The sequence below is a fragment of the Psammomys obesus genome, unplaced genomic scaffold (genome assembly GCF_907164565.1).
Source record: "Psammomys obesus unplaced genomic scaffold, mPsaObe1.curated_primary_1811, whole genome shotgun sequence".
Taxonomy (NCBI): Eukaryota; Metazoa; Chordata; class Mammalia; order Rodentia; family Muridae; genus Psammomys; species Psammomys obesus.
This window is the reverse complement of record NW_026585698.1, coordinates 6,555,444-6,579,843: the sequence shown is the minus strand read 5'-3', so window position 1 is coordinate 6,579,843 and position 24,400 is coordinate 6,555,444. Positions and strand designations below refer to the sequence as shown.

The window sequence follows — 24,400 nt, the reverse complement described above, 5'->3', positions numbered from 1 at the left end:
CGTTCACAGTTTATAGAGGACCCATACTGAAGGACTCGGATCTCCTCGTGTGGCATCTTGGAGTGCCTAATGGCATCCAGCCATGTCGTTAGAGAGGTCTCCTTTTTAAGAATGAAAATCTGAGATCTTGTCAGTGTTGCCGCTTCCCATGCGTCAGAGACAGGAGCTAAAATCAACCAAGTTATCCTTTCTTTACCTGGGCTGCCAAATGCAGAGCGAGAGAGACAGAGAGAGACAGAAAAAGACAGAGAAAGATCAAACCTTGGTACCTATAAGTAACGACTTGAACTCAATGATTCCTTTCTCTTCCTTCCTGTGCCTGCTTTACACCATTTCCTGTCTCATATTCTCATAGACTGTTATAGCATTTTATCACATGGATTGTAGGAAAAGTATATATCATCAGACTTCAGTAGTCCTTTTTTCTTTCTTTTCTTTTTTCCTGAAACAGATCTCACTATGTAGCGCTCACTGGCCTGGAATTGGCTGTGAGCCAGGGTAGCCTGCCTCTGACTCCTAAGTGCTGGGATTAAATGAATGGCTCACCATACCTGGCCAGACTTAAACATTTTTTTAGGGGGGGAGACAAGTTGAGACAAGGTTTCTCTGTGTATCCATGGCTGTCCTGGACTTGCTTTTTAGACCAGGCTGGCCTTGAACTCACAAAGATCTGCCTGCCTCTGCCTCCTGAGTGCTGGGATTACAGGCATGTGTCACCTTGCCTGGCCTGACTTAAACATTCTTAATCTGTATGAACTACTACAAATTTTTCTCTCTCTGTCTCTCTTTCCCTTCTCTCTCCTTCTCCCTCCCTCTCTCTCTTTCTCCCCATCTCTGTCTCCCTCTCTTCTCCCATCCTACCCTCTTCTTCCCTTCCCTTCTCTCTTCTTCTACCATACCTTCTTCCTCTTCCCCCTCCTCCTGCTTCCTCTCTTTCTCTCTCTCTGTGTCTCTGTCTCTAACTTTCTGATTTTCTGTTTCTCTCTCTCTCTCCTGATTCTTCCCCTCACCTCCACCCCCCACCTCACCAAGGACTTCCTATATGCTCAACATATACCGATAGCCAGACCCTACCCTCTTCCATTTTTCTTTTCTCATTTGAAATGTTTTCTTTGAGGCTGGAGAAATAGCCCATTGCCTGTAACTTCAGTTCTGGGGCACCTGATGGCCTTTTCTGGTCTCCACAGGCAGGCTAACGCACACACAGCATACACATATAAATGTTTCCTTCCCTTTATCTTTATTCCTTTCCCTGTTGATTTTGGAGTAGACTTTTGAGAAATTTCTTTTATTTTTTTAACTGACAGACAGATTGTCAACCATTCGAGGGTCTTTGATTTCATAGTCCTTCTTTCTTCTCTTTCTTATTCATTCATCTGTTTTGAGACATGATCTCAAGTAGCCAAGGCTGACCTTGAACTCCTGATCCTCCTGCCTCTCTCTTCTAAGTGCTAGTTACGGGCATGCACTGCCATGTGTGTTATTTTTTTAGTGCAATGCTAGGGGTCAGTTTTTCATGCATTAGTAGGCAAGCCCCTTTGCCAGCTGAGCTACATCTCAGGCCACACTTCTTTTTTCTTAAGACTTCCTTCTTTCTGATTTCAAATAGAGCTTACATGCATTACAGAAAAATACAGAGTGTTGACTGTTAAAAGTAGGGCTGGCCAGATGGTTTATTCTAAAATGGTGCTTGCAGCTGGCTCCTGAAAGTTGTCCTTTGACCTCCACACATGTGCCATGGTGTTCACGCCCACCCATACAACATGCGCACTTGCATGCGCACTCAATTGAAGTTTGGGGTTTTTTTGGTTTGGGTTTTGGTTTTGGTTTTTGTGGTGTTTTTGTTGTTGTTTTCTTTTTGGTTTTTGGTTTTCAGTACTGAAAGTCTATGCACTGCAGCACAGAATATTTGCTGACTGCACAGTAGCCACTCCTCACTGGCCCTGCCTATCTGCCCTACCACAAGAACTCAGGCTTGGGGCTCATTCCATCCTGGTGCCCAGCAGTTCTCTTACACTATATGACTTAGCTTTTAGTGTGGCAGCAGGCAGCCCTGCAAAAACACAGTGGGTTAGAACAGCAGACATCGATGTTTTGCTTAAGTGGCCTCCAGGCAGGTGTTTGGCTGCCGCTCTGCTGGGCTCAGCTCCATTTGTGTCTTCATTCAGAACCAAGGCTGAAGAAGAAAGTATTTCCATGGCACAATCGGAAAGCAAGAGGTTGGGGGAACTGAATGAGTGTCAGAGAGCAGTTAAGACTCGTGTCATCTGTCACATTTATTTGTGTTGGCCATTCACATCACATGGTCCAGGGTTGGGAAAGTCACTCCACACACAGAAAAGGCACCACATGGCCGTGGGCACTGAACTAGCTTCCAGCCCCCCTCAGTGGTAAGTCCTCTTACCTTTCATCTGCAATTGGAATTTGGAGAGAAGATTGTCAGGGGACTTCTGAGAAAGACAGGGAATGAATGCGCACATGGGACAGATGAGGTTGTCCCTGGTGTCAGTAGGTATGTCACATACTTCCGGGGCAGTCCCCAGCTGCCACGTCTAGACGCTACGTCTGTCCTTTCTGAGCCACTGCAGCCAGTTCAGGTGCTGTCCTTGGTCAGGTGCAAGGTTTCTGCACAGGACCCTTGCAGCCTTCAGTCAACTCATCTATGACTGAGTGTGATGAACTCATCAATAAATGTCACGTGATTGTTTCTCTTCTCAGCAGCTATGACGTGTGGAAACAGGCGCAGTGATTTTATGGTTTCCACGTTATTTGTTGTTTTGCCTTGTACAGAATTCTCTTTCTGATTGTTTCTTTGCTTTGCTTCGTCTTGTTAGGTTTCCCCTGTACTATGAGCTGAAGATCGCCTTTGTCATTTGGCTGCTGTCGCCCTACACCAGAGGGGCGAGTCTAATTTATAGAAAGTTCCTTCACCCTCTGCTTTCTTCAAAGGAAAGGGTAAGGTGTATCAATTACTCCGGTCCACACGCTGTCTTTCAGGAATGTGTGTCAGCGTGTGTTAGGACAGAGGCTTCTTAACATTCTGAATAAAACTAGCCAGGCGTAATGTGCACACCTTGGGAGGCAGAGGCAGGCAGATCTCTGAGTTGGAGACCAGCCTGGTATACATAGAGAGTTCCAGGCCAGCCGGGATTGGATAGTAAGACCCTGTCTCAAAGCAAACAAACAAATCTGAATAAACGAACATGTGTGGACTCTTTGCCAGTTTCTGTTTTTAAGTCAGGATCTCACTACATAATCCTGGCTGGTCTGGAATCCCCTAAGTAGACCAGGCTGGCCCTAAACTTATAAAGATCCGATTATTCAGAGGGAAACCACATTGAGGTGTTTGTTTGTTTGTTTGTTTGTTTGTTTGTTTGTTTGTTTTTCCTACTCGGGGCTTCATGTAGCCCAGGCTGGCCTTGAAATTACTGTGTTACTGAAGCTAACCTTGAACTTCTGCTCGCCATGCCCCTCCCTACTGCGATTTCAGGGGTGAGCTACCACACCTTATTTTACTATTAATTTTTTTTCCCCCAGGAAATTGATGATTATATTGTCCAAGCGAAGGAAAAGGGCTATGAGACAATGGTGAACTTCGGACGTCAGGGCTTGAATTTAGCAGCTGCAGCTGCTGTCACAGCAGCAGTGAAGGTAAGTTTGTCCTTTTTAGCCAAGGTCTTCCCATCAGCACATACAGAGAGGAAGCTAGTTTTATTTTAGATCATTATAAAACTGTGACTGAATTTTGTTACGTATTTATTCTAACACTGGAATAAACAAGTAGGTAATTTTAATATTTTAACACTTCATTTTCTATGCTACTGGGGAGTCCAGAGCTCTTAATTGATAATGAAATTAGAGGTAGCTAATAAAATATACCTGGAAATGTCATTTTGGAGTATAAATATCCCCCTTTTAACCTTGAAATCATTTTGCTAAGTCACTTGAAGTAGAGATGACCATTCTTTTCTCTGTGTCTTTGGTGTTTTTCTCTCGCGCGCGCTCTCTTTCTCTCTTGGTGACACTGCCATGCTAGGATTTCTGGCTTACTTCTACACCTCTACTTCAACCAATTTGAGGTAACTGATTATTCTAAATAAAGCATGTTAAAAGTTTGCTCTTAGAGCTTGGAATTTTACTTAGCGAGTCACTAATGTTGTTGCCACTGTTCTTTCAAGCCGAGTTACTGATTGAATGCCTTCTCTGGAAACTGTCCCCTTGGCTTTCAGGCTTCTTTGCATGAAGTAAATGGTGTGGCTTATTCTCAGTAGCAGAGCATAACTGATTTTAGTGTGTGGTATGTGGGAAAAAGAAAAATACAGACTTCACAATCAGAAAGTGCTGACTGGGACCTTTGGGGTCACTATGAGCAGTTGGCTAATTTGTGTGTACCTTGATTGTCTTGTGTATAAAACAAGGGTATGAGGGTGACGTGTCTCTGGCATACATGATGGCTCAGCACTTGTTCATAGTGGGAACCAGGGAACCTTAATACTGTGCAAATGGCTTACTAATATGAAATAAAATGGGGTGATTAGTATTTACTTTCCAGTCAAGCTCTTTTGTTGCTTGTTGTTGTTTATTTTAATTATATGTGTGTCTGTCCATGTGTGTCTATGTGGATATGCAAGAGAGTGCAGGTGCCCATGGAGACCAGAAGCCTGTGTGTGTGTGTGTGTGTGTGTGTGTGTGTGTGTGTGTGTGTGTGTCCCCGTCCGAGTGTGTTGTGGTTAGGGGATATGCAGATGAGTGCAGGTGCCCATGGAGAGCAGAAGCATACCGGCAGTTGTGAGCCTCCTAAAGTGCATGCTAGCAACTGAAATGAGGTCTCTACAAGAGCAGCGGCAAGTGCTCTTAACTGCTGACCCGTCTCTACGGCTCAGGTTGGGCTCTGTTTAGCTGAACTCTGCTATGGAGAGACAGAGCTGAGTGAAACAGTGATTTTACGGAATTGCAGTGGTGAGAGTCTCCTTACCTGGGGTCACGTTCAGTGTCAGAGCCCTTTGCTCACCTATCAAAGTCAGCGCAACCAGAGTGTGAGAAGCCCTGGCGCTGTTCGTAGCAGTGCTGCAGTGAGGGCTGAGTGGAAATTCATTGGCAGAACATACGTCGATAACTATGTTGATAATGGTTATTGATTATTGTACAGTGCTGTGCTGCAGTGCTTACCACTTCATAGTTTCCCTCTTTGTGGGCCTGTAAAGGGTTTTTCTCTCATCAAAGTAAGTGAATAAATGCTAAAACAGTAACATCTTGAGCTTAGTAGAGTCTGCTTTTTTGTTTCTTGCTTAATAAAAATGTGTTGCTGATTATACATCCACCAAAAAGACCACCCAGGAAACCATCCTTCACAGCGAGACCCCGTGAAAGGAGAGGACTGACGTGATCATCAAAGAAAGAGAAATCAGGAGGGCAGTGAGCCTCCAGATCAAAGGGCTGGTCTATCACCCAGCACCACAGGGGGAGAGTGACCATCTCCAATCAGGGCCATTGTATTACTCCCGTCCCCCACACTCCTCACCCCACCCCCACCCTGCCAAACACCAACAAGGACAGAATTCTTAAAGATTTCAAACATTAAAGGCACGTCGTGTTCAAATGATCTAGCATCGGAATAGCAATAAGGTTTTAATTAGTGACAGTGGAAGCATGAAGGTAATGTGACAGCACCCACCCATGATGCCATCCTGTAACTGGGGCCCAAGTTCTGTAATCATCAAACGTGTCAGTCAGGTGTGAAGAATATTTCTTTTTAAATTCTGCACAAGCAAAGTCATAAAACGTACCACTACACATCCTTTGTCAGGGCAGATAGGTTGTATCAAAGCTAAAGAGGAAAAAAAGAAAAGGAAAAAAAATGAAAACAGGTGGGACCTGGGAAGTAGGTTTTCCAGCACAGAAGGGAGATGCCAGAATTTCCCAGAAGGACACTGTGCATCAAGGCTAGGTGTAGACAGCTGGAAGTGGAGTCTATGAATGGAGGTGCCAAGAGCAATACTTCTGAAAGAAGTACAGAGTTGAAGTGTAGAGGGTAGAATGGAATAAACCTGCTGCTGTGCATGGGTGACACCTACCCTCACCATGGATATGCTGTGACCCCTCAAAGAGCTCCCTGGGTGCAGACAGCGTGTACGTATAGCTGTACGGGTGTACCCAGCGTGTAGCTCCCTGGGTGCATATAGCCGTGCGTCAGCCCTGAGCACTGTGGAAATGCACTGGTGACTATGCACAGATTAAGACAACTACGCAAATGAAAACCAAAACCACAGTTATTAACTCTGGGGTCAAAAAAACGACAAAAACTGTATTAGAAGTGAAGTACAGTACTGAAACCTGGCCCAGCCCAGCAGTAAGTAAGACAAAGGATTTAACAGCTCTTACTGTACTGTGCTAAGAAACGGGAGTGGGGGCAGAAGAGAACTTAAACTCTCCCTCTTACAGCACAAGCCAGGGTTTAGAGTGAGTTCATCTCAGGGACGTGGTGACGCGTGGCTTGCTGCTTCACATTTAAGCTAAGCATTATTTGACTTTGCAGGCTGAGTGAATCTGTTTACTTATACCTCAAAGGTACTTCTGAATTTGTCTTATTTAAAACTTTCAATGTGATCCAGCAGATTAAATGTGAACCTTTCAATATGCTTTGAAAACACCTGAGGACTTTGTTTTCATAAATAGGAAAAGAAATCCCAGTGGTTCTCGGTCTGACACTTAGAAATAGTTCCTGATGTGCTTGCCTGCTTGTAAGTGTGCGCCGTGCATATGCCTGGTGCCCACAGAGGCCAGAAGCCGGGGTTGGATCCTCTGGAACTAGAGATAGAGATTGCTGTGCACGACCATGTGGGTGATGGAACTGAATCCATGTCTTCTGTAAGAACAACAAGTGTTCTTAATCACTGAGCCATCTGTCCAGCTCCTGAGACACATTATGTATTAAACCACTTTCTGAGGTGTTTACTGTATCTTGCTGTATATTTACTAATCCTGTTCCTGTTTCATGGAAGTCAGCAACCCTCCTGGTGTAATTGTATCCTCATTCCCTCATTTTGCCATCCTCCCATCCTATATATTGCACATTTAACGTCTCTCTACTTAACGCCTAGTCTAAGACAGGTGCCCATGCGCTAGTGGCTAAGGTAGTTTGGCTCTGTGGCCTGGCTGGGTACATACTCTCTGGCTGTGGCCAGTAGGCCATACTGCTAACTGAAAATGTTAACCCATCTTTTGGCTGCTAAGACCCTCTCTTTTCAAATAATATTAACTCATGGAAGGACTTTTCTATAAAAATGCCACAAAAAAAGCAGTCCTATATCTGCTTCTTCATTTGTGATTCGTGGACTTCACTTGTCTGTTTAACAACTCAAAGTTACCTCTCCACCCCCCTCCCCCAAGGCAGGAAACTACAAATCATTAAAGTCACTGCTACAAAGGAGCCTGTCACTGAAGTTCACTCTCCTGCGTGGTGGTGCTGTGGTCATTAATCAAAAAAGTATCAGTGAGTGAGGTGACGTCACGTTCTCACGATCACTCCATGAGTGCTGGACACTCCATGTTTGGTTCTGTTGTGTCAATAAAAATAGTAGCTGTGTTGAGTACTCCGTAATGTTAGCTCTGTTTGCCTCAACTTACACTGTGCTTATTTTAAAGTGTTTGAAATCAGTTTAATCTCTGGCAACATTAAAAAAATATATATATTGTTACAAAAGAACTTACAGAAGCAGACATTTCATACTGGAACCAAACTAAGAAATATAGGTCAAGATTAAGGAGAAGCTGAAAGACAAATGATAGCAAAATTTGTGCATTGTATAATTTTCTAATAACATGTAGTATGTTAGAAACATCTTTCAAGCTAAAAATTCTTGCACTCTTTGTATGATATTTAGAGAACAGTAATTTCCTGCCTGGGATCCCCAGGTTGAATCACCTGAGCATGTCAAAGAGTAAAGCAGGCATCTAATCAGAGCATTTATTACACCGTAAAGCAATTTTCTGAAAATGTTACTCAGTTCTGTGGCCTCATTACCAGGCATCTGTTCACAAGGTCGCTGTACAAGTTTATTTTGGCTGAGCAAAGCACAAATACATGAAGGACCTTCAAGGATTCTGCTGAGGATGCTCAGCATCCCTGTTCCACATGGGAGATGCAGGTGGCATTGATGTAACTGACCGCCGTCCGTGTGATGAAGGACAGCTGAAGAGCAGAGCTGTTGCCCCTTCAGCTAGCTCTGGATTTACTCTGACAGCCTCTTCTCATTATAGCTCCCTAACACACACACACACACACACACACACACACACACACACGCACACACACAGTTATAGAAATTAGAGCTCTGCAGGTAAAATTGCTGAAATGTAATTGACTTTTTAAACTACCATTATTAGTTTCATATTCCTGACGTCTTGCTCTCAGTTTTAATGACTTTCTATTTGTGAAAGGATTTTGAGATTATTCGGCTCTAGAGTCTCATTCCCTTTTCTGCAGGGAAGGGCAAGTTTAGCCTATTTTCCTGCAGTCCGCAGAGCAGATTGATATAACAGATACTGATTTCTAGAACTTGAATTGTTCTGGAGTTTTCTTTTTCTTTTTAAGTTTGGATTCTGCCACTTATCAGCCATAAGACTGTACGCATCTATATTGATCTGGGTATTACGTATTCTTCTCACCTAGAAAGGGGTTGACATCCAATATCTAAAACCTGCTACATGTCCAGAACGCTGGCTCTCAACTGTACGTGGTTTATGGCCCCCACCAACACCAACACAGGACATTTTAGGTCGTCACAAATAACAAGGAGCCACTTCTGGCACCTTCTGAGCACAGGCCATGGATGCAGATTACTGTCCTCCAGGGCAAAACACTGCACAGACTTTTCAGCTCAGAAGGCGACAGCATTAAGGTTGAGAGACCCTGCTTTAAAGGTGTGATGAGAAAAACAAATTGAAGCAAAAAACCAAAAAAGGTATCCAGAAAAAAACAAATTTAAAAACATACACATAAGAATTTTGTCTCTATATTGTAAGTATTCAATAAATCCATATTACTCTAATCTTCCCAACACTAGGATCCACCATTCACCTAATGTTAATACACCTAAACCCATCCTAGACTTCATCATTTAATTATCAACTGACCAGAGGGGAGGTTCCCCCATATTGAGAACTAAACTTAGCAGCCGTTAAAATGTAACACACATCACAGATATGAGAAATAGAAGTGAATAGCTTTAACAATGGAATGGAATAGTTAAGAACTACAATCCAGATGCTAAAGCATGATAGAATTAGAGCCTGACTCACTATACAGCTGCCCTAGAACTCGGGACCCTCCTGCTCCTGAGTGCTGGGATTACAGGTGTGAGCTACCATGCCGAGCTGTATATATACTTCTGACATGAGTAAGAGTTAAAGTGCTAGAGGATGAATTATCTTGTTGATGGTCATCCCTTTTTCCCGATTGACTGGCAAGCTGTTTCATACCTGCTCCGCCCAGAGTAGCATCAGCTTTCTTATCCTTTTATTTAACATTGTACAAGCCAAATAGAAGAAAGGGGATATAATACTTAATTTAAGCAAAGAAGAAATACCTTTTAGTGATAAATGTGATAAATGTAAAAAATGTTCTTTTTTACCCTCAAAACAGAGACAGAGACGCTGGACTAGAGAGATGGCTTGGCAATTAAGAGCACATACTGCTCTTGCAGAGTCCAGAGTTCAGTTCCCAGCGCCACACTGGATGGCTCACAACAACCTTCAGCCCCTGGCTTCTGTGGGCAACAATGCTCACATGCACGTACCATCCCCACCCCACCCCCAGGCACCCGCACGATTTTAAAAAGCAAATCTTTTGTTTCTTCTTTTTATTTTCTTTTTGAGGCAAGGTCACACTGTGTAACCCTGGTTGGGTCCCCAAGATCACCTTCAAGGGCACGCCAAATGGCCTTCTTTCTTTGGACACCACCTCTTGGAGGCCTGCCAGTAGCTCTACAGGCTCGGGGCATAGACCTTTGAAGGAACATTTACAACCAGAGTCATAATGTGTGGACTTGCATACCATTTCTGTGTGGGTGTGGAGTGGGTAAAACTCAAGAGCTATTGAGAAGATTCACAAAAAAATGAAAGGCAAAGTAAAGAAAATGACAGTTCTGAGGGGGAAAAGGCATCTTTCAGATGAGCATGGCATTTCCTTGCCCTGTGTCTTGTCCTGATCTTTGTTCTAAGTAAATGTTACCTGGTCAAGAGAAAACAAATACAATGAGGTACATCTGATGAGAGTCTTTTAAAATTTATCATTGTGTATGCATGATAGAGGTTGGTACATATGTCAGAGAACAACTTTGTGGAATGGATTCTCTCCTTCCACTCTTACAGGATTCTGGGGATCAAACTCAGGTTGCCAGGCTTTCTTGGAAAGCACCTTTGCCCACTGACCAATCTCATCACCCCAAAATAATTTTTCTGTGCTTATTTATTTGAGACAGGGTCTTATTATGTAACTCTGGCTGGCCTTGAACTCAGAGATTCACTTGCCTCTTCCTCCCAAGTGCTGGGATTAAAGACATGTGTCACCATACCTGGCTCCAAAAATAAGTTTTAAATCCACTTAGTTTATTGGAGAAATGGACTTTAAACATAAAGAATAAAAATATTTTATGTAAAGTAAAATACGTAATTATATATATATATATTAAAATGTTTGTCCTTTATGAACGGATATGCTACACATTAATATACATTGGTTGGTTGTTGACCAGGGAGGTCAGAAGAGGATTATTAGAGCCCCTGGAATTGGAGTTACAGTTGATATATTGTGTGGGTGTTAGGGTCTAGAATTTGCTAAAAGAAAGACCCAGACTTAAGTAGTATGTAAAAGCAAAGAGTGTTTATTCTGCAGAAAATTCCAGCATGCTGGGGTCACTGCCTTCAAAATGCTGGTGACCCTGAGGGGAGACTGAAGGCCCCTTTTAAAGGCAGAAAGGGGAATTCCTGCTGTGGCTATGTGACCTCGGTTGGGGTTGACTGGTGCCCATAGAGGCTCTGTGAATCTGACTGGGATTGGCTGGTGCCTGTGGAGGCTACATGACTGGTCAGGACTTAAGTGCTTTTCAAACCAGTAGTTAAGCAACATTCTCATCCCCAGGCCCGATGTCTTGGCTGATTCTGATTGGTTGCCCTTTTTCTGTGGTTTTTCCTGTAATGCTTAGGCCTGTTCTGTCTACTAAGAAAATGAAGCCTGCCATGGAGTTGGTCAGGCTTATTTATCTAGGTTCTCTCAGGGTGCTGGAAATTGAACCAAGGTCCTCTACAAGAGCAGTGAGCACTCTTAGCCCCTGAGCTTTCTCTCCAGCCCCAACTCTAAACATTCTCATAACAACTCAAAACATATGGTAGAAATACAGAACTAACCTGGGGCGGGGGGGGGGGGGGGCACAGAATGTGGTGTGACATAGCGTGTCACCAGTACCCTAGAGTACTGAATCATGACTTGTGAATCGAAGAGCTGTTTCTTCAGGGTAAAATACAGAAGCGCCCAAATGTTTGTAACACCTTTATCTTTGAAGTTTAGAGATGAACCGTTACGGATGAGTTTCCATGGTAATGTTATAAGTAGAGGCAATCATAAATTCACATGTGTGAGAAGAAATAATCAGTGCAAAAGCCTTGAGACAAGAATTCTTAGTCTAGCTATAAATATAACAATGAATCATCCGTATGCTATGCAGATTGAAAGTCAGTAAATTTAGATTTTTTTTAAAGCTTTATGGTTTAAGGAGGTGTATCTTAAGAGTTCAGATAACCGTCCCCATGAAAACTGTGTGGTGACAGAAACTGTTGACAGCTGTGTGTGACAGGAATACCCTCTGTGCTGGCTGCGCTCTTTCCACTGCAGTCACAGGCACCGTTGACATCTCAGATGCGGCCAGTACAAGTCGGGAACCGCCTTTTTATTGTTTCATTTTAATTAATTTCCATTTAAATGCTTGCTTGTATCAGTCATATTGTTAGGACAAAAATAGGAGCTGGAGAACCCACTCAGTGGTTGAGAACTTCTATTGCTCTTGCAGAGGACCTGGTTCCCTTCCCGACATCCCCATGCTGCCTTGCTGCCTCTACCTCCAGTTCCAGGGTGTCGGTGGCCTCTTTTGGCCTCTGAGGGCACTGACCCACACACTACACATACATCCATGGAGACACCTACTCATACACATAAAGTAAAAATAAGTAAAGCTTTTATAAGAACGAATCAAAATATACTGTGGCGAACAGGCCATGCTAAATTGTTCATTGTCTGAAGATTGTTGCATATCCAAAATTCTTTGGCTCCTAACTTTTTTTCCACCTAGTTCTAGTCAGAGCTGTTACTATTCCTGACCTAAACAGTATCTTTCCCTGAAGAGCTTCTCTACATCATAAATGTTAAGTCCCAACAGGCTAGTTTTACTAACCCCGAATACTGAATCAAAGCTCAGGATTATGGATAGAGAAAATAAAAACAAAAAAACCTTAAAGTTTAGCATAATGTAAAATGCTTGGGATAAAATGTATGGATTTAATGACATACGTTAAAATGCATGAGAAAGAATGGATTAGCGTTTATATAGAAGCTATGTCGTAAAGCAAATATAAACTGTGTGGTATTCACAGCAGAAGATGTGCAGGGAAGTTCTTGATTTTATTTATATAACGGAATGTTACTGTATTTCTTAATAAAGTGTTTTCTTTTCTCCTCCGGTCTCATCACTTCTCTGTTAAACAGAGCCAAGGAGCAATAACAGAGCGTTTGCGAAGTTTCAGCATGCATGACTTGACAACTATCCAGGGTGATGAGCCTGTGGGACAAAGACCCTACCAGACCTTGCCGGAAACAAAGAGGAAAAGCAAGCAAGCCAGCGAGTCAGCAGGTTTGTTGTGATATTCAGGAGCCCTTCTGAATGGAACAGGGGTCGGGGGAAGGGGGGGGTGCTGAGTCATTGTGGTGCTGGAGACACAACATGCCTTCCAGTGTCGCTGTTATCCTTGAGACAGGGTCTCTGCTAGCCTGTGCTCTCCTCAAACTTGCTCTGTAGGCGAGGCTGTCTTCAACTTCTTAATCCTCCTGCCTCTGCCTCTCCAGTGCTAGGATGACGGGTGTATACTACCACACCCAGCAAAATGCACTTAGTTGAACATATGTTTTGGGGTTTGTAATTTGCGTGTTGTCTGTTTTCCACACAGGGTGTCATAGCCCAGGTTGGCCAAGGACAACCGTGAACTTGCTGGTTCTCTTGCTTCTACCTCCCAAGTGTTAAACTGAGGGGTGCAGCACCACAGCTGGTCTAGGGCAAGGCCAGGGATGGATCCAGAGCTTTGTGCATGCTAGACAGGCACTCCACCGACTGAGCTACATTCCCCAGCCCAAGCACATATTTTCAAGCTTTAGCCTCTCCTCTCCAGTTCTCTCAGTCATTGCCTTTTCTGCCCACAGAAATCATGCAGCTATGGGCAGAGTGGTGGCCATTTATGCTCACGTGAGTTTTTAGGAGCTGGGGATGGGGTTCCCAGCTCACCCCTGCTTTAGCTCTAACTGGTCACCAGCAATCCCTGTTCAAATGAGGGACTGACATCTGAAGAGTTTCTCAGTTCAGCAGTCTGTAGTCCTGTGAACAATAAGGATATTGACTCACAGGTGAGAAGTCTTCAGCAGATGACGAATGGTGACTCAAAACCAAAATAAGATCAGTGCACTGGGAAATGTGTTGAGATCACACCGTCTGATCTCAGCACATGAGCTGACTTGTAGACATGTTCTGCAGAAATCACAAGCATGCCCTAGTTGCTGTGCTTTGTGCCTCGATGAGGTCTTGAAAGCACGCACGTGAACAAGCACAGTCCCTTCATCATTGGATCATGGATGTAGCATCTTCATTTGTGTCCAGGCTAAGATGCTGAGGACATTCTTTATTAGAGTGTTAACCATCCTTTCAAACACTAAGTTCTCTTTAGAGGGAGACTAAAAATCATCATTTTTAAGTCAAGCTAATTTTAAAAATAAATTAATAACCCCTTCCTTTTTCTTTCATTTTAGAAGACCAAGTTTTGTAATGTATCCCAACCTGGTCTTGCACTCTTGGCAGTCCTCCTGCTTCGGCTTCCTAAATGTTAGCTTCCACACCTAGCGACAGCTCCTCTTCGGCAAGTGAAGCTTGGGGTTGGAGAGACAGCTTTTGGTTAAAAGCACACACTGCTCTTGAAATGAACCCATGCTCAGTTCCCAGCATTTCTTCACAGCTGCCTTGGCTTCAACTCCAGGGGGGTACAACATCTCTGGCCTCCATGGGCACCTGTACATGCACAGATACACATATGTACATATAATTAAAAATAATAAAATTTCGATCTGCTTTCTCCCAAGAATGAATAATGCTTAAAATATTGGCCACTGTCTGAAAGGTTATACTGAATCTAGCCATTGGTAAAAATAGTGCTTTTAAGATTGAAGACCTGAGGCTCAGCTGTGGCTCAGATAGAGCCTAGCATATAGACAGTCCTGGGTTCCATCCCCAGCACTGCAGAAACCCAGCTTGGTGGCATATACCTGTAGTGTGAGCACTCAAGAGCTGGAAGCAGGAGAGATCAGAAGTTCTTGGTCATCCTCAGCTACATAACAATTTGCAGCCAGCCTGGGCTTCATAAGAACCTGTGGCAAAACAGGAAAAATAAAAATTTACCATTCAGGAAGGAAAAACGTCCTGAAGAGTTCTTGTTATCTAGGCAAAAAGGTGTTCATCTTTATTCCCAGCACTTAGAAGGTAGAGTCAGGTGGATCTCTGGGTTTGAAGCCAGCTTGGTCTACATAGAGAGTTGCAGGACAGCCTGAGCTACGTAGAGAGACCCTGTCAAAAAAGAAGAGAAGGAGAAAGAAGGAAGGAAGGAGGGAGGGGGAGAGAGAGAGAGAGAGACAAATGCACAAGAAGGTGCCCCTTGTAAATTGCTGGGGGGTTGGGGGGGCTTGGGGAGAAGGGCTCAGATTTTCAACAGAGCCCATCTGGGCAAGAAATGCATGGAAAAGGTTTTTTGCTCCAAAGAAATTCCAAATTAAAATAATATTAATAATAATTTTTGCCCACCAGGTTGTCTTCCAAAAATGTTTTTAATTAGCAGTGCTAATTAAAAATTTGTTAGTGGTAACAAAATACCCCCAACCAGTTGCCTAAAACAATCACAGTCCCTTCCTTTGCTCAGAATGTGTGGTAACTGGGCTGAGCAAAGTAGTTCTGTTCAGCGTCTCATGCAGCTGTGTTCAAACAGCAGCTGGGGCTGGATCCGCACACCCAGAGAAGAACTCACACATGTCAGGAGCTTGGAAAACTCAAGCAGCAGGTGTCGAAAGCAGCGAGGCCTCTCAGACAAGCCTGTGTGTCCTCTTTGTAGGGCGCTCAGTCTCTGAGGGTTGCTGGAGTCACCTGGCAGCTGCAGTTCCCACAGCCAGTGTCCCACAGGACGCTGGCAGAAACCCCACTGTACGCCTTCACTGCATTCTTAGTGGTGATTTGTAGAGGCAGCTACAAAAGCCTGGAGAGTTGAAGGGGAGGGAGGAAGTCAGGGGCCAGCCTCTCTGACTTTGTGTGAGTTTAAAATGAACTAATCGTTTCAGATGACATTTTGCCAGACAAGCATTCAGTACAGGACTCTTCCTCTTATTTCTGATAGCAAAAGCCAAGTGCCTACAAGAACTATTAAACAAAATGGCAGTTTATTAGCCATGAATACTAATGATGTCAGATTCTGAAGGGGGAGAAAAATCAGACAATAAGACAGTGTCTGTTTTGATCCTTTGTTGTAGAGGCACAGTAGTGGTAAGGGGTAAGATATGTGAAATTGTTAAATATCTACACATGCTGGGAAGTCCAGAGGGAATTCTGGACTGTTAACACTGGCTTGTTCTATGTGGTGGGACTTTTTGTTGTTGTTTGTTTGTTTGTTCATGTGTTCTCTTGTTTGGCTGGGGAAATGAGGGCTTGTCTGTTGGTTTAGTTTTAATCCCTTAATCAAAGTCAGAAATAACACAATACTCTTATTTTGAAAAATTAAGTAATACAATGGAAAACTCCCTAGAAATGGCAACCTCTAATTTTTTTCTGATTTATTTTCTTCAGTATACAAGAATAATTTTTTAAACAAATATTTGGCAGTTAAAAGAGAAAAATTAAAATTGCATAAAAGCCTGCTTTGATGACATATAACGGCCTGGGGACTGTCAGCAAGGCTCAGCTGGTGAGCAGAGGCCTTGCACCAAGCGTGGAGACTTAGTCCCTCTTCCAGGACCCACATGGTAGACGGGAAGCGCCCCCTCCTACTGTCTGATCCTGAACAGCACACATGTCCACACATGACCATGCATACACAATCAATACATGGAACTTGGTTTTTTTTAGAGGAGACAGAAGACTAGAACGATGGTTTCGTGGTTAAGAGCAAATCCTGCTGTTGCTAAGGTTCCCAGTTTAGGCCCCAGCACCCGGGGAGCGCAGTCGGCGGCCTCCTGTAACTCCTGCTCCCTCCACGGAGCACCCTCCTCTGGCTCCTGTCATGCACACAGGCCCACACAGAGACACACGTACACATAATGTAAGTTAAAGTAATCTTTAAGAAATAACATAAACCTCTTCAGCATATACCCTGACACCTCTTTAAAGAGAGAGAATGTGGCTTCGTTTTCCCTAAGCAGGAAACAGCTCCCTGTTCCTTTGACTTTCGTCCCATCAGCCTCTGCTGCCTTCTACATTTACTCTTGCTTCTGCCTGGGATGTGCTACTTTTGACTGCTACAGGAAATTAAAAAAAAAAAAAAAAAAAAAAGGATTCCAGACAAAATAATGCCTGATTCTGCTTCCAGATCCTTCTTGATGTCTAGCCTAGCTGTTTGGCAGCCTAAAATTGTCCTTGCCTAATATATAATTAAAGTCATTTATGTTATTATGAGAGTAAAAAGCATATTAGCAACTGTTCACAGTTTGCATTGTAACTCTCGAATTATTTGTGTCCTGAGAGAGCTGACTAATAGACATTTATCCTGTGTCATTTTCCCAACAGAAAAATTCATCCCTGCTTCCTCCTAGGCCCTTATCTTGTGTTCCTTATCTTTATTAGAAAGGGATTTAGAAGTGCTTGGGGCCATGGAACTGCCCCTGTCTTCTCTGCCTCAGACCAGCCCTTGTCTGGCTTTCTCCAGGGGCCTCAAGTTTTGGATCTCAGTGCTAGCCTGATCATCCCCCAGGGCTTGTTACAGATGCTCAGCCTCACCCCAGGCCTGCTGAATCACAAGCCCAGCAGTATGTACTGGCAAGTTACCCAGATAAGACACGCTGGAGTCTGAGGGCCTCTCCTCCAGCGATGGGGTGCTCTTGCTTCTGACTCCAAGCCTGGAATAGTCCTAGACTGCCTCCCGTGCCCCTCTCTCCTAGATGTTTGCACAGTGGTTAGAAATAAGGACTTACATGTCCACGTAATTGGCCTCATGGTCCCTGCTTGACCTTTTGTGCTGGATGTCTTGAAAATTTGTTTTATGGAGTGATTTTTTTTTTCCCAGCTGAAACTTCCCAGGCGTGGTTGGCACTGTAACAGTGTCCCAATGAATGTCTCCCTCCCAACTGTAGCCCCTTTGCATGTTTCTTGGGTTCCCCTGTCATTCCCAATGTTGACCAAGAGTGTGACCAGTGGAGAGGGGCTTTGGCCTTAACTAAAGTCAGGGGCACAAATGGCAGCCTAAACTACAACAGTTGGGTTGTTTGCAATGCCTGAGGTGAAAAGAAACTTCATAACATATGTAATTTTCTATGTGTTTTTGTTGTTTTCTTGTTCCTTTTATTTTTCACAAGGTGTGGGTATTAGCCATATTGTTTGGGAATTTTTGGTTGATAGGGTGGATTTTTTTGGTGTTGTTTGGGTTGGACATTTTGTTTTGTTTTTCCAGACATGGCTTTATTGTGCAGCCCTGGCTGTCCTGGGACTCACTCTGTAGACCAGGCTGGCCTCGAAACTAGAGTTCTGTCTGCCTTTGCCTCCTCAGTGCTGCCGCCAAAGGCGCGCACCACCACTGCCTGACTGGGTTTGGCTTTTTAAATCCTACATATTATTATTGTGTGTGTTTGTGAACTTAGAAGTCAAAGGGCAACTTTGGAGTCATTCTCTCTGTCTACCTTTTTATGTGCCTTCTCAGACTCATCTTGGCCGCCCTGTTTTGTTGTTTTGACATGGGGTCTTACCTTGTAGCTCAGGCTGACCTTAAATACACATCAGTCCTCCTCATCCTCCTCTGCTTCCTGAGTCCTTAATGCTATAGTGTGCATCACGCCTGCTTGTGTGCTGTGTGTTCCTCTGTCACTCTCCACCTTATTCCTTTGAGGCAGGGTCTCTCCCTGGAGACACCTGGAACTCATGTATTTTTGCTAGGCTGACAACCTGGAAAGCCCCAGATCTTGTGCCTTTGTCTCTATCCATGCACTCCTTCCACACTCAGCAGTGGAGTTACAGGGATCCAGAGGACCATGTCCAGACTTTTACTTGATGCTTGTTCAAGTGCTCTTGCCCACCCTCATCCCCAGCCCTCTGGCTTATTTTTTTACATAAAAATATCCATACTGAAATAAGAATGGGCTGCTGGACATGGTGCCTCACTGCGATTTCCAGCCCTGCCTGGGCTACAGAACAAGATTCATCTCCAAAATGAATTAAACAAGTGAGTAAAACTAATCAGGGCGAAGTTCATGGAGGAAATGAGTCTTCTGATGTTTATCTAGAACAGTGCACAAAGCAAAAGTTCACAGGGGTGTGGGAGGAGCAGGAGTGCTTTCCAGATGAGTGGGAGGAGAGACCCCAGAGAGAACCCTCCTGCCAAGCTGATGAAGAGGCCAGCTCCTGGTGCCCTCTGACTAAAGCGCTCATCTTGACCGTTGGTTTAGCCTATGGACTTGCACTGAAAGATGGAGGTGAGCCAACAGATGAAGAAGCAGAGGGGCCGTTCTCGGATGATGAGATGGTGACTCACAAGGGGCTGCGGCGATCCCAGAGCATGAAGTCTGTCAAGACCATCAAAGGCCGCAAAGAGGTCAGTGTGCCGAACGATCTGTGTGAGGGATTTCCTCCTGCTTTGTCAGTGTAGGCATTAAATGCCCAGTGAATGAAGGGTTGGAATAAGAGGGCAGCATCGCAGTTAAAAATCTTATTAGAAGCAGATGTGTTAGGAGGCTCTAGGAACTTTTTTTTTTCCTGGAAATTATGAAGTAGGAAAGTCCTTATCTTGTTCTCTACATAGAAAGTGGCATTCCCACATGTCAAACTCCACAGTTACTGCAAATATCCGTTGCTGTCCTGTACATAAGCAAGGAAAGCTGCTAACAGAATTAACTACAGAGTTTGGCTTTCAACACGTCCGACACGATGATTAAATAGTAGCCTTTTCCTGTAACTGCACAGTGACATGGTGCTAAGAAAATGAAGGAGGAGCTGGGTTCACTACTGGCCCTGCACTCAGAAGAACCTAAGTAATATGTCAGTGTTTTCATCTGTGATTGGGGGTGTGCTACACACACCCATCTTGTTACAGCTACGTTTCTGTAGGTGTTCGTAGTACAGGTGTTGTGAGGGAGGGGCTTTGATGATTGACTGTTTAATTAGTTGATTGGTTGGTTACTTGGTTGATGGATTTGGGTGCTGTACTAGCAGTTGAACCACGGACCCCATGCGGGCTCTGCAGACAGGATACTACTGAGGTACATTTCCAGCACTTTAAGACAAGATCTCAATAAGATCTCAATCCCACACCTGCCCTGAACTCATTCTGGGGTGGATCTCGAACTTACAGTCCTCCTGCCTGGGCCTCCCAAGTGAGGAGAACAATCACTGTGACAATGGAAACCTACCTAATTTTAATGAGTGTGCTTGGTTTTGTTTCTTTTAGTTTAGTTTTAGTTAGTGTTCAAAGTAAGAAATCCCCTTATGGCACTTTCATGCAGTTATTTTGGGTTGCCTGTCATTAATACTGACACTTTTCTTTCTTCAGGTGCGGTATGGTTCACTAAAATACAAAGTGAAGAAGAGACCACAGGTGTATTTTTAGTGTCTGTGAGTCACTTATCCCAAGACAAATAATTGTAACAAATCCACTTTGTTTTCAGGATTTACACTTTAAATCTTAAGACTGTGGCAATGACAGCATTGATTTAATGACTTTAAATAGTTTGTCTCTTTAACAGTCACTTTTAGATACTAACGCTAAGTGTAGTTTTGTAAGGTTTATTAATGTCCCTGTGTATAGCAAAAGTCACAGAGCATCATGTTACCTGATGCCGTCAGCAACATGGAGCACCTGGGTTTAAGGATAAACAGGCCCAGGGTATACTTGAAAAGTCTCCGCTTTGGGATGCACCTTCTGCCGTGCATTGTGTTTACATCTGTCAGTGTCGCAACTGTCACATAAGAGCAGTGACGGCCAGCCAGCGTCGTGACTGTGGGACGGTGACATGTCTTTACGTAAGCCTTAGAAGCTTTCCACCATGAGCTGAAAGTGTTTGAAACATTATTTGAAAACCAGGTGTCCACATGGCACTTTCCTGGCTAGTTTGCACACTTGAAAATTGTTTACCGATTTTACAGCTGTACATTTACTTTAAATTTTATGGATGCCGTCTTTCTTGTTGTCTGTCCTATTCTGACATGTCAGAATCATGCTTTGAAATGCATCATCTCCTTTTGTTATGGTCTGTTTTGTTTGTTAAATTCATTCGACTTACAGTAGAAACACTTAGCTGTTAAATTTTTACTCTTTTGTTTTGTTTTTTGAAATAGTGTCTCTTTTAGCCCAAGGGTGTCCTTGAACTCTTAATCCTCTTCCTTCTTCCACCTCACAGTTGCTGGGATAACAGGTGTATATTATCACACCTGGCTAATTGTAACTGTTTTTTAATTATATTCTTGATGTCTGGGAAGTTATTTTAAACATTAGCCAGTTTCCGTAATTGAATTTGATGTGCTTTTTATCAACAGCTATTGCATTATTTTAGGTTTTAAAACACAGCTCTCATGGAAGAGAGTCACAGACTAGTATAGCCCTGAGTGTTTTCTAACTCATGGACTGCCTAGTGCCCACACTCTGTTCTCAAGCTTGGCAGGGGCAGATGCCATATAACACAGGCTCCCAAAAAAGACCACCCTCTGAATCCGAGAGATTTAGAGGGATTCACCTGGGAGGCTCTTTTCAGGTTGCCGTAATAATTGTGCATTGTGAACCCTAAATAAGTATATTTGGAGTGATGAATAATCAAAATTTTAATATTAAACAATATTTAGTTGGGGGTTTCTGGATATCATTCACACATGAACTCTTGATGCTACTAATATTTTCTGAACCAACTCACACTGTTAATATTTAACACCAAATAAGAATTCATTTTTTTTCTCCCTCATTTAATCTTGTATCTCCATCTACTTTGCTTTGTCTCTAGAAGGATTCTTTAATTTCTACTCAAACATCCATAAAGTCACATAATAAGTTGTTGGAAAGGGTGTTACTGATTTCGCCTGGACCTGTCCTGCTTATCCAAATGCTGTACTGCATGCTTGGTTTTCCTGGCAGAGGCAGTGTTACCTGATAAGGTGGGCTGATAAATAAAGTAAGTTACTTTGTCTCCATGGGGACAGACTGGCACCATTTTATCTTTTTCAAGTCCAGTCTCAGTATTAAACCTGCCCTTTGGAGCCATGCTTGACATACACAAGGCCTTGAGTTCAATCTCAGAACGAAAACAGAACAATAGCTAAAACAGACTTGCCTGTTCTTTAATAAGTTTGTGTGCTCTTGGTTTTCTCTTTTTTTTTTTTTTTTTTGGCGGGGTGGGGCAAGGCAGGTCATCTGTTTTGTAGCCTGACTAACCTGGAATTCACTCTGTAGACCAGGCTGTCCCCAAATTCAGAAAGATCCACCTGCCTGTGCCTCCCAGAGGCTGGCATTAAAGTCATCACCACCATGGCCAACTTGGTTTTGAAACAAAGTCTCACTCTAGCCAGCCTGAAACACACTATGTAGCCCCAAGTTAGCCTCAAATACATGGACACTCTTCATACTTCAGCCTTTTAAGTGCTGAGATTATAGATGAGTACCTCCATACCCTACTTCACAGGCTTTTTATTTTGGGAGAATTATTGCCTTCACACAAAGATGCCATGTGACTCAGAACTAATGCTGGCTGCCCTGCTCACTACCTTTCTCCCTCCCAGTCCCTGCCCAAGCATGCCCCTGCTGTAGACATACTTATGTGCCCTTGACGCCATCTGCCCTGCCCCACTTTGGTCCTGCCTCCATCGTCGCATGCCCTTTTCTTTCAACTTTGTGTACTGAGCTAAAGCGGTGTTTTGTTTTGTTTCTCTTATAATGGAGCGGGTCAGGTTGTCTGTTTCTCTGGTTTTGAGTCTGATGGTTTTTAGGTTGGTTGATTTGTTGGGGGGTTTTTGTTTGTTTGTTTGTTTGGTTGGTTGGTTGGTTTTGGTTTTGGTTTTTTGAGGCAGGGTTTTTCTACATAGCCCTGGCTGTCATGGAACTCCCCCTGTAGACCAGGCTGGCCTCAAACTCACAGAGATCTGCCTGCTTCTGCCTTCCCAAGTGCTGGGATTATAGTTGTACACCACTGCCACCAAGCTAGTCTGCTGATTTTTTAAGATATGTAAATTTATTCATAGACCACAGTGCCTTATTTTACCCCCACTACAATTGGGGCACCAGCATGCAATGCACAAACCTGTTTGGGGCACTGTTTCTCTGCCTGTCGACCTCTATCTAAAAATTACAACCTGGTAGTATTTTATTTTACTGTCCACTCATTCAGTGTGATAACTAATACTTAACTATTCCCTATACTTAACAGTTGTTTCAGTATAAGACTTCATATAGTCTGTGTTGTATCTCTGTTTTCTATTTCCTTTCTGGGATTAGAAGGAGCCCTGAGTACTGCTGGACAGACAGCTCAGTACTTTTAAGAATGCATACTGCTCTCGCAGAGGACCTGTTCAGTGCACCTGGTAGTTAGGTGCCCTGGTAGTTAGTCTACAGCTGCCTGTAGCTCCAGCTCCAGGGGACACCATGCCTTCTTCTGATTTCCGGGGATACCTGCATGCATGTGAACATAGCTTCTCACGGATCCACATACACATACTTTAAAACAAAATAAATCTGTGAAACACAAAAAGGAACCAGAAATGAGCTGATATAAACAATGATATAAACCCACCTCTCTCCCACCATATTCCTTCCACATGCAGCACAGTGTGTTTTATATGGCTAAAATAAAAAGATACTGCTACCGTTGCTGGTAGGAAGCTCTTTCCTGCACGGATGGATGGAAGTGAACTAACTACTCGTGTGTTTTCAGGGATCTCATTCCATGTGTCACCACCAAAGACTTCCACAGTGTTACACAGCATGTAAATGCTCTAAGATTATGTCAAACATTGGTTAAATGTATCTTTCTTTTTTGTACTTTTGGAGAAATACGTAAACCTTTATGATATTGCTATGATACTGTCTTATGAAATTATAAGTGTTTTTTAATTGGAATAGGCTAAATTTTTATGTAGTATCTTACATTGGAAAAACTAAGGAAATTTAAGTAGATCTAAATATAGAAATCTGAATACAGATTCCAAAGCTATTTCCTCTGTCCTCTCCTTTTTAGGCTGATTTATTTGTGAAACAGGTAAATTTTGAGAAGATTGTTGCTTTGTGATTTGTAGTATTTCTTAAGAAACATACCCTAAGATTAAAGTTTTCTGAAAAGAAAATCTTTTTTCCCTAAGTACTTTTAAGATTAGCCTTTTAAGGGTAATTCTGCTGACTGACCCTTTTTAAATATTGTATATTAACCCTTTTTGAGCATTGACTTTGACTTAACATTGTTTTTCTTCTAATATTTTTTTAACTCTGTGTACTTTAATACGTTAAGCGAAAATAATTTTATAAAATCTCTTTGTTAAAGCTGTCCTTGGGCCCCATATGTGGGTGACTCTACAAGTGTATTTTGGGAAATTTTTACAATAAAGTAAACTCATTATATTAGTGGCAACTGGGTATTTTCTCCTTTATGTGTCTGAATATATATGTTGAACTCTATGAATCCATGAATGTTCTTTATTATTCATTACTACTGACAGACAACATAGATATATATCCTTCAGATTGCAGCTGGCAGAACAAATCATGACTACTGTGATTTTCTGTAAAGCTTGACATTGGATTGTGGATTGTGGACACCAGACAGAGAAGCAGGGAAAACAGCTTAGGAACTCCATCACAGTGATTGACTGCTGTCTCCAGCATAAAGTATAACAGAAAATTCAGATTTATGGATCCTGGAAGCGTTCTGGAGTTTGGC

General features: G+C 43.1%; 1 protein-coding gene across 1 annotated transcript in view; it reads left to right on the top strand.

The window, feature by feature from the left end:
• The window catches only part of Reep3 (receptor accessory protein 3), a 78,580-nt gene extending 54,489 nt beyond the window's left edge, over positions 1–24,091 (top strand). The window contains exons 4-8 of the mRNA XM_055598916.1: positions 2,835–2,955; positions 3,538–3,651; positions 12,758–12,902; positions 18,941–19,086; positions 20,041–24,091. Of these exons, the coding sequence (XP_055454891.1) occupies positions 2,835–2,955; positions 3,538–3,651; positions 12,758–12,902; positions 18,941–19,086; positions 20,041–20,097 (583 nt within the window). The 3' untranslated portion in view covers positions 20,098–24,091. The remainder of the gene's footprint in view (positions 1–2,834; positions 2,956–3,537; positions 3,652–12,757; positions 12,903–18,940; positions 19,087–20,040) is intronic.
• Positions 24,092–24,400: the final 309 nt, after the last annotated feature.